Below are 11277 nucleotides of genomic sequence, written 5' to 3' on the forward strand. Positions count from 1 at the left end.
CAGGGTGAATCTCGTAAGGTGTCCAGTATTGATTTCAGACAAACCGTTGGTCCTACGGTGATGAAGTAAAATTATTTCCCACTAAACCAACCCCAAGGAATAACGTAAAAATATTTTTAACGATTTTTAAATACAGGGTGTACCAGAAACTGAGGGTCACTAGTCCGAATCTACGAAATATCAAATAAAAACGTATATTATGTTGTACATCAAATTAAAGCTCTTTTCAATCCAAACCATTTGGCGGAATCGGATTTTGATTATATTGATTCTTTTCAAAATGGCGGTTGTTTTTGTGAAAAAATTTGTATTTTTTTTAATACCCTGTATTTTTCATAAAAATGCAGATTTCTTGGTTCTGATTCAAATATCGCATTCATTATGAGCTAAGCTTTATTTTGATATGCAACACTTCAATATTATCTCCAAAACAAAAAGTTTAAAAAATATCAGTTTTTGAAAATATGTACATAGCCAAAACTCAAAAATTTCAAATAGCACCATATGTCAAATAGTATATCATTTTAAAGGTATTGCAATTCTAAGAAACTTTCAAATTTAAACCTTATGCGTATCTATTTTGGTTTTTGAGTTATCAACAAAAATCATGTTTTCCCACATTAAAACGCATGTTATTTGTTAAACATGGTAGTAAAAATGTTTAACATGCTTTAACAATTAATTTTTAACAAATAACATGCGTTTTAATGTGGGAAAACATGTTTTTTGTTGATAACTCAAAGACCAAAATAGATACGCATAAGGTTTAAATTTGAAAGTTTCTTAGAATTGCAATACCTTTAAAATGATATACTATTTGACATATGATGCTATTTGAAATTTTTGAGTTTTGGCTATGTACATATTTTCAAAAACTGATATTTTTTAAACTTTTTGTTTTGGAGATAATATTGAAGTGTTGCGTATCAAAATAAAGCTTAGCTCATAATGAATGCGATATTTGAATCAGAACCAAGATATCTGCATTTTTAAGAATAATACAGGGTATTCAAAAAAATACAAATTTTTTCACAAAAACCGCCGCCATTTTGAAATGAACCAATATAATCAAAATCCAATTCCGCCAAATGGTTTGGATTGAAAAGAGCTTTAATTTGATGTATAACATGATATACGTTTGTATTTGATATTTCGTAGATTCGGACTAGTGACCCTCAGTTGCTGGTACACCCTGTATTTAAAAATCGTTAAAAGTATTTTTACGTTATTCCTTGGGGTTGGTTTAGTGGGAAATAATTTTACTTCATCATCGTAGGACCAACGGTTTGTCTGAAATCAATACTGGACACCTTACGAGATTCACCCTGTATATCGCCGCTCCAATCTTACCGGAATGTGATCTTTATCGCAGCCTGTGTTGGTGATATTTTACTGTTCTCTCAGGTCAAGACTTCGTAAGAAGTCTTCGATGGTTATCTTTTTGCTAGACGATAGTTTGGTGATTTTCAAGAAGAGTTATTTTACTTTACTGCTGTCTAGTTTATGATCAAAACTCTTCACGAGACCTTTCATTCTTAATAACATTAGTATTTATTTACAAAAACTTACATTATGCAGCATAAAATCTTTACATTCTTTGCTTTATTTAGAAATATCTTAATAGTCGGAGAAATATAAGGATATGACCTTAAAAAAATTGCAAGAAAACGTTTTATGGTTTTATTTTGTTGAGTTGGGTTTGCAGAATGACATACTAAAAGTTGCCAAAAATTGGTGCACGAGAAAACCACTAAAATCAGAATTTAAAATGGCGGCTTTTTCCAACATTGGACAAACTAAAAAAAAACATATTTCACATGCATTTGTTATGCACATTTTTCGAGATATTGACTTGGGACCACCGCCTGTATTTATTGGGTGGTAAGTACTTCATTTTGATAGGGAACATGTTTTTGGCCGCCATCTTGGATCCGCCATATTGGACATAGATAATTTTTTTTCAATGTAATGATAAGTGTTGTGACACATTATTACCAACTACATTTTTACACTGATTTCGATGCCGAAATCCGTTTTTAAATATCTTTATTTATTTTAGAAGATATATTCAGACGAAAACTCTCCACCATACGTTTCTTATGGACGTTTCGTAGTTTGATAACTGTTTTAACATTATGTTTCTTATATCTCCAGTTCTTATTGACGCTTGTAGTTCGTTCTAAGCTCCAATATGGCTATGTTTGCTTGGACTATTAAAGTGAAAATCTACATAGTACCAATTTTTGTTTGTTTTATAAATGTAGCCTACTAGAGATGATGTATAGTATTTAGACTCGTTAAAACATAACATAATGTAATGAATGTTACCTCCTTAATTTCTTCGTTTACATTGCTAATTACTGATGTTAAGAATTCTGCTGCGTCCTGTTGTTGTACGACGTCCATGAGGAGATTTTTAAGTAGACATTAAGTAAGGGGAGAGGCCACAAACCTCCAATATACGGGGACACACACACACTCTTATAGGGAGGTTTTGAAGTGGAATGAAAAATAATACAGCTATATCAAAACAAAGCTTTTACCTCTTTAAATCTTTAGGAATATCAGCCAGATCTTTAGATTTGTATGAATTTTTTAATCCAATGGTAATCTCATTACGAAAATAAATTTTGATAGAGACGAATGTTTGTAACCTACGATTTTAAGCAAAATAAATATCATAAGTCAAAATAGCAAACAATTTACACCTCACTTCTTCCATCCCTGGAAGTACTATCACTATGATCCTCTACAGGAGTTTTGAGTACAAAATAATATGACATGAAGAGAAATACATCTCCATTTTATTTCACAATGCCCTTATTTCACCATGGAACTTCCATAACAGCCAATAATTATTTGACTTCTCGTTGTAATTGGTTATCAGTCTTTAGTTAAAATAAATAATTTACAATTATTTGACTAATATTAATAAAAAGTTTATGGCTACCTAGTCAGTAGTTACGGTTCTAAAACTTCTAACTATGATTTTTTTTATTGACTATTGCTCAACAGTTTAAAGTTTATAAATATTATTCTCTCTACTTTATTAAGTCTTTAAATCAATAGGCAAAATTAATTTAATGTTATATAGTAAAGAATAAGAAATAATACAATTTGCATAAAAAATTAAATATTATACATTTCTTAGAGCCTACTGATTGTGGACTAAATTTAGGAGGTGTGCAATAGCCCGAGAGTTGAACTGATGTGAACACATGACCATTGAACCTGTTAGTTATCAGTCCAAGAAATGCTAGTGTTTTGATTTTTATATTTTTGCTGTTTTCAATTAAATGACCGGTATGTATTTTTAGTATTTCAGTGTAACACTTAAATTATGTACGTCAGTAGATTCCTTATTCTGGAATTTGTTTTTAGAATGATGAATATTTAGTAAGAGTGACTCACCAATCTTGATCATGTTGACATATCATTAGGACCTGTCTTTGGTCCATAATCTGGTTGTCTTTGTGTTTCTTCTGTAGGGAAATTAGGTCCATAATTGGGTTGTCTTGGTGATTGTTCAGGTGGATAATTAGGTCCATTATCTGGTTGTCTTGGTGTTTCTTCAGTAGGGTAATTAGGTCCATAATTGGGTTGTCTTGGTGGTTGCTCAGGAGGATAGTTAGGTCCAATATCTGGTTGTCTTGGTGTTTCTTCAGTAGGGTAATTAGGTCCATAATTGGGCTGTCTTGGTGTTTCTTCAGTAGGGTAATTAGGTCCATAGTTTGGTCTTCTTGGCGATTGATCAGAAGGAAAGCTAGGTTCAAAATCTGGTATTCTTGGAAATCCTTTGGGAAAGAAATCAGGGAAATCTCCAAGATGTATTTTTGGGAATCTTTCAAACCATGATTCTGGATCGAATTCATCTCCAGGTCTACCTCCTGGAGTTCTTGGAATCATTCCTGGAAAATCTCCTGGCTGTATTCCAGGAAATTCATCTGGAAATAGTCCTCCAAAATCTGTGTCATCACCAGGTTCACCTGCAGGGGGTTTCTCAGATGAAGAATTTGACTTACAGCATGGTGGTCTTCTTGGAAATCCCCTTGGAAAACCACCACCAAAGTCTGGAAATTCGCCAATATTTATCCTTGGAAATCCACTTTCAAACGGTTCACCATGAGGCCACCATCTACTATTTACCCTTGAAAAAAATGTCAGGGAAATCTGACGGTCTTTTTGGAAATCTAGTGTGAACCCTTGTTCCTGATGGTACATCAGTAGAAGAATCTGAATTTTGGTCGTAGTTTCCTCTTGGATATCCTGTCGGGGGTTGTTCTTCCCTATCATCTGATCGTCTTCTTGAAGGTTGTCTAGGATATTGCAATGGAACTCTGGAATCAGTGCTAGGACTTCTATATGCATCACTACTTACATCTCCAGTTGCAGGAGCAGATGATATACTATGTAGACACTCACAAATGAGAAGTATCACCAACACTGTCTTCATGGTCACTGATAGCTCCACACTTAGCTCATTGTTTATATATCTGAGGTTCTGACCTATTGTTATCACTTCGCTTCACAATAGGCAAAGCCCAAACCGTCCATCTAACCTTATCAAAGTTATAAGGTACAGTAGTAAAAGATTATTGCTTTTCCTATTAATTATAATTTCTAGGCTCTTTTTCCTCACAGTGGTACAAATAAGTATTTTCAAAAAAATTATTATTTTAATAACAAAATTTTAAGTACCGGTAGGTCTATTTACAATTATTGATTTTAGACTATTATATTCTTGTTTGAAATGCTCAATAATGCAACAAAAAATGATATCCAAATAAAATCAATGTAAACCGTAAAACAAACTGTTATCTGTATTAATTATTAGAAGCAAGCATGTTTCTTTAAAACCTCAGCTCGTGTGCATCGCAGGGAAAATCTACGCATACTGTTAAAAAGATATTTTCCTGTAGGTGTACAGGATCCCTTTATAAATTAAAATAGGTTCAAAATAAAAATAAACACTAAAAATTAATTTAAAGTTAAAAAAAAATTACATGGGCCTTATGGGTTGCCATGGTGGTGACGAAATAACACAGAAAATCTAAACCAATGGAAGAAATTCCAATCACATATGTTTTATTTACAGCGTGGTGTGAAAAGTCTTTAGACCTAAATTGCATATTTTCGGTTGAGTTCAACCACTGGGCGACCTCTAGTCCATTTATCTATCCATATATAATAATAGGTAACCATGTTTCTTTAAAACCTCTTTTCTCAGCTCGTGTGAATCGTGTAAGGAAAATCTATGCATATTGTTAGAAATATATTTTCCTGTAGGTGTGCAGAATCCCTTTATAAATAAAAATAGGCACAAAAATCAATTTAATTTTTTTTTTTTATAAAATGGGCTTTAATGGGTTGCTAGGCTGGTGACGAAATAGCAACTAAATATAAACAAAAAATCAAAACAAATGAAAGAAATTCCAATCACATTTTTTATTTACAGCTTGGGGTGAAAATAGGGTTGTAGGCACATGCACCAGGCTGTATTCCTCTTAATCACGGTCGGTTGACCTGTCAGTTCTAGGTTGGCATCGAACGCTTCCGCATCATTCCGTGCATAGCCCAACTGTTCGCTTCAAATTGTTAGCTCTATTACTGTCGCTGTCAAAACGTATCGTTTATAGGTTAAATTTAAATTTAATCCAACTGTCATAACATAACCAAACTAACCAAACTTGCTGATAATTACAAATCGAATGAAGGTTTAATAAAAAAAAATTGTTCTGTTCATAAAATACTACAAATAACTACAAATGCCTAAAATTCATTTTTATAATTTTTAAATTGTAAAATTAAACTGTCATAACCTAACAAAACCAACCAAACTTGCTGATAATGAAAAAATCGTACAAAGGTTTACTAATCGAAAAATATTTCTGATCATAAAATTATAAACGCCTTAAATTCTAACAAAAGATGTACAGTTAAGAAGTAATCGCAATCTAAGCGAAATCTTTGACAAAAAGTTAACGCCTCCGGTGGGATTCAGAATTCTCGATTCCCCACCCCTCCTCCGGTGACCACTACCCTCAGGCCATAAATCAGGGGATTAACCCAAACAAAGATCTGGGCCGCTGTCCGTCTCCCGATTGTGCTGATCCAAATTACTAATCTCTGTTGAATACAAGAACTTTTTACTAAGCCAAACTGTTTGAATGACTTATTGCAAGCTTCAACAACGGTTATGTTATGACCCATCAACTATGTGAGCCACTAAATATTAGGTACAAAATATAATTTTAGACACGTGCACATTCTGTGACTGTTTCACACAGTTATGTTCTTTTTCAAAAACAAATTGGTGACAGCGAGCTGGTCCATATAGATGGGATATGTCTACTTCAGTACCTAATAATTAAAGGTAGTAGTTAATGACAATAGGTATGATTAGAAAAAGGGTGAATCGAGGCAGTTTGAAATAGTGTATTTAAAGAGGATTTACAGCAATAATACGATAGGTTGTGGATTGACAAAGATCTGCAGACATCTTATTAAAGAATCTAGATAAAAAATCATGAGAAAGTTATTTTTAAGCTACTCTGTGTTGAGGAATATCCACTGTAGCTTTACCTTTGTGTTATGAAAAAGTAAAAAATGTACTTATGAGTCATTTTGTTTCTAGATATCACAACATAAATAATAATGGTATAAATCGTGTGTTGAGTGACTATTAATTGTTGGGATAGCTGTACGAAACAACTGTGTTATGGTCCTTACAATTTTGATAGATTTTTTTATTTTTTGGAAATTTAGATTTTTAATGGGGATTTTCCCATAAAACCCAGTAAATTAACGGAAAAATAGGATTTTCCCAAAAATGGCCCGAACGATTTTGATAAAAATTTAGTATGTTATGGTTTCTCTACCTACCTTTGAGCAGGCTGAGTACGGGTAGCTAAATCGTTCTCCGGAAGATCGAGCTGAACCGCCGACCGGTAACTCTGATGATCAAACTGCAGCGGTTATCTATGGCTTCTTTCTGTAAACATGATATAGACTGATCAGTGGTTTTTCCTGTACACTTCTCCAACTCACTCAGTTACTATGCAGTCTTCATGTGAATCAAACATTATGAGGGTCTCTGAATCCCTCTAACTATTTTACTATGGGTCTCAGTATCCCATATTAAATCATCAATTATTGACTCTATTGTTTCTACAGAAGTTTTATTTAACCGTGAGGAACATTCACCAGAAGTTTGTGTGCACACAGTGTTATATTTTATTTTCTCAAGAAGTGTCAATCTCCATTACTTGGTATTAACGAACATTCATTAATTTCTTCTCTTCGAGGTCGTGAGTACATCTCTACACATCATTCCTCTTTGTCTATTTCAATTTGGACTTAAATATCTCATCAAGAGATTTCTTAACTCAAATGGATTTATTATTTTTCCAATAGTAACTCACTGTTTAGACAGATCAATAAAGTGCAGTTTGGTAGCAAAGTCAGGAATTTAATTTTTAATTCCACTTTGTTCAAACAATAATCAACCTTGTCAATAAGATAAAATAAGATAAAAATGTCTTACTTTATAATACGAGATGGCAAAGACGGCGCCCAGTGCCACCCGCTCGATGTAGCCTAGAGCCCGGTCGTCCTGTAATTCACACAAATTTACTAAGGACGTATAAACATAAATACAAATTAAATAAATTGTATATCTAAAATGGCCCGAACGATTTTGATAAAACTTTAGTATGTTGTAGCCCTTTAAATTCTGAATAAAATGGTAAATCCCATATCTGTAAAAATTACGGTTCAAAAGTTATGGTCAAATATGTTATTTTCCCATAAAAACCCTATAAAATAACAAAAAATAGGATTTTAGAAAAAATCCGGTTTTTATTTAACATAGCATGTTATGGTCCTTACAATTTTGATAGTTTTTTTCATTTTTTGGAAATTTAGATTTTTAATGGGGATTTTCCCATAAAACCCAATAAATTAACGGAGAAATAGGATTTTCCCAAAAATGGCCAAAACTTCGCAACTCGTACCAAGGATTTGTTGTACTATATCTAATGACGTCATACTGGCTTGCAATATAAATATAAATTAATAAGGCAGCTAAAAGGAATAAAAATTGTATTGTTCTTATTTTTAACCCTAGTTCCCGATAACCCGGCATTTCACAAACTCGGCACCCTTCCAGTCCACATTACGCCGAGTTTGCGGGACTCTACTGTACTTACGATCTTGTTCAAAACAAATTCCTGGATCAGTGGGCAGACTAGGAGTATTCCAGTGAAAAGGCAAACCAACCAGACTAAACGAAGTAGTCCTCCATTGTTCCCCTGGAAAAATAGTTAGGTAGGTTTTAATAATATGTTCAAGTATTGGGTGAAAAGTGAAATGCGAAGTTTTTGGACAGTTAAACACAGAGATATGGACATTAATAATGGCTTTATAAAGTCAGTAAACAGCTTTTTTAGGAGGATATGGCCGTAGCCTACAATATGTTTGAGATTTATGAATGTAATCGTCATAGTAAGTTTTAAAAATGTCTACTTATTCATGACAAATAAATAGGGAAATGGGAGGTTTCGCACACAGTTCTAGACGTTAAAACTGGCTGTAGAAAGTTGCCTAACGGTTTTTAGGAGGATATGGCCGTAGTCTACCGTGTGTTTTGAAATTCATGAATGCAATCGTCATAGTTTAATTGTTTAAATGTCTATTTGCTCATGACAAAACACAGGTGAAATGGGAGTTTATGGACAATTGGGCACGGTTTTAGGTGTTAAAAATGGCTTTAGAAAGTCACCAAACGGCTTTGAAAATTCCAAATTTTCCCGGACCCCCCTGCTTTATTGGGGGGGTGCACCCCCCAAGCCCCTCCCCCTTCACAAGGTCCTAGAACCGCTACTGGTTGGCAAGCCTAGGGTTAGGTCGGATTTCTTGCCGAAAATATTAAAATACCAATGCGATGAAAACACACTAACGAAATAAAACGCAAATCTAACAGCAAAAAACATTATTGTATGGTTTAAATACCTCTGACGGAAGAAATAAAAGTTTATGTATATAAATACAATTAGTTACGTCTTTTGGCGTTGACGTTGGATGGATACTTCAAGTAGAATTTTCATCATGTTCTTCAAATTAAAACCATAAATTTTGGACTCTGGGGATTTCAAAACGAAAAAGTAAATCCGTCCAGGGCTAGGTCTTACCTTGAGACCTACGGTAATAGCTCATTCCCTATTTGGGAATTTCTCTAAAATTAGATATTTTTATAAGTCCATATTTGTTTATCCTACGCTCTGATTATAGAATCACGCATTGACCACTGATGTACGCACTGACCCACTCATGCCAATATCAGTTAAAACAAGATTACTTTACTTGATCAAAATAGTTTTTTTTTATGAAACCATATAAAAATAATAGTTCACAAAGCACACTGTACATTCAGCGGACAGAAATGTATATTTATACTGATGTACATTTACCTGTCAAAAGCTAACTCGTAATGATTGCAAGTTTATAAGGGTTATTTATTATGGTTGTGGGTTAAAAGAAGTTAATTCTGAATCGTTAATATTAAAACCACGATTCCTCTGACATCTTTGCAAGTGTTTTTCAATTTCTGAAATGCGCTGCCTCAACCTCGAACGATAGCTACGAAGCGCACACCGGTACTAACTACTGTACACCATTGTAGTCTATCGTTTAAAATACCGTCGTCAACATTGAACATTCTTATCACAACAATACTCAGTCCACAGTCCTACGTTCCACGCATATGAATGAACCGTCTAACAACTGCATTTCCGGTATTCCCATTCCCACTTACGTCATTATGTACCCTAATGTAGTAATTGAAATTTTAAATTTTAAATTACCATGTTTTATTTTTAGGAATAAGTAAATTATTGTAGTACCGTAGTTTACTTGTTTATGGATATATTTTGATCAAACTTGGCAAATTTATTTTACCAATCGATTTTTATATTTCACTCATTATTACCCTCCCTGTTGCAGCAAACCTAGGTACTCGTTAAATTTAATGTTATTTTAAAGATTTGTGGAAATCAAATCAGGCAAATGGAAATTCCCTTAGTCTGCAGGTTTGCTGTGGCGGGGGTATTAAGTTATTTTAATGAATGAAAATCTTTTATTACAAAACAAAATTAGCTAGTTACACACAATTAGTAGTCGATTACGTTTGATTCAATACCGTAGTTGATATGAAATCAATGTGCAAGTTATATCAATCTCTTATTTTCACCCAATACTTGTTATTGTTTTTATACTTTGTTTATAAATCTACATACAATATATAACGAAAAATAATAATATACAAAAACGTAATAATATTTCATAATCAAAACTTATCAACAACCATGATTTAAAACGCAAGTGCCATACACTAAAGTAAACGAGAACCGTTTTTATGCGAAGATTATTTTAACTGGACTGGAACATACAGAATTTACTATTTATACTACTGTTTATAAGTAGGCCTACTTTAAAATATAACGTTGAATTCATAGTTGGGTGTATTTTAATTTATCGCATCATTGCACTGTTGAAATATAGTCATAATGTACAACCAACAAATAAATCGACATAAAAATTGACCTCAGGTAATTTTACATGTAAACAAAATTTACATATAACATAAAGTAATATTAACAACATATAAAATATAATCAATTGATTTTACATTAATGATAAAACATTTTTTTTAATGTCACAAAACAAACGTTGGATCAGGGTGGACATGTCCTAATGGGTTCCTTATGTTGCAAATTCCACAGAATATTTGTAACAATGTTTTTTATGTCATTGATGCCACTAGACTTTGCAATAAATTAAAACTTTAAGGCAATCTCATCAAACATTTTTTTGGCCACTAACTAATTTAACGCTTGTAACACAAATAATAATCCCATAAGATAAATAGCATTTATTTGAAACAGTAGCAATATTATCTGTTAAATAAAAAAGATTTTAACACGCACAGTCCTACACAACAAGTCATTTTATTTACAGATTACAGCTTTATAAGTTTTATACAACCACCCAGGGCTTGTATTATTATTAAGATAAAATAAGAGTATTTTGTATTGCCATTTGATAATTGAATATAGTTACACATATACAACAGATTTTAGAAAACAAAAATCAACGACAATTTAGTTATTGATGATATTCTTTAGTTTAATTTAAGCATAGGTTTAGCAAAACACAATAACTTAATTTACCTAAATATAGATATAAAATACAATGTGATGTGCAAGTTTTAAGTTAATCTAA

General features: G+C 32.7%; 1 protein-coding gene across 1 annotated transcript; it reads right to left on the reverse strand.

Moving 5' to 3' along the window:
* Window positions 1-3420: 3420 nt before the first annotated feature.
* LOC128981937 (calcium-binding protein P-like) lies at window positions 3421-4368 on the reverse strand. The gene has a single exon (XM_054400933.1). The coding sequence runs from the start codon at window positions 4366-4368 to the stop codon at window positions 3421-3423; it is 948 nt and encodes a 315-aa protein (XP_054256908.1).
* Window positions 4369-11277: the final 6909 nt, after the last annotated feature.

This window comes from Macrosteles quadrilineatus, unplaced genomic scaffold, assembly GCF_028750875.1.
Source record: "Macrosteles quadrilineatus isolate MER2022 unplaced genomic scaffold, UCM_ALF_1.0 Scaffold_59__1_contigs__length_746527, whole genome shotgun sequence".
Classification (NCBI taxonomy): domain Eukaryota; kingdom Metazoa; phylum Arthropoda; class Insecta; order Hemiptera; family Cicadellidae; genus Macrosteles; species Macrosteles quadrilineatus.

Coding starts and splice junctions, on each gene's coding strand:
- LOC128981937 (XM_054400933.1), bottom strand. CDS start 4,368: ATGCATATAGAAGTCCTAGCACTGATTCCAGAGTTCCATTGCAATATC.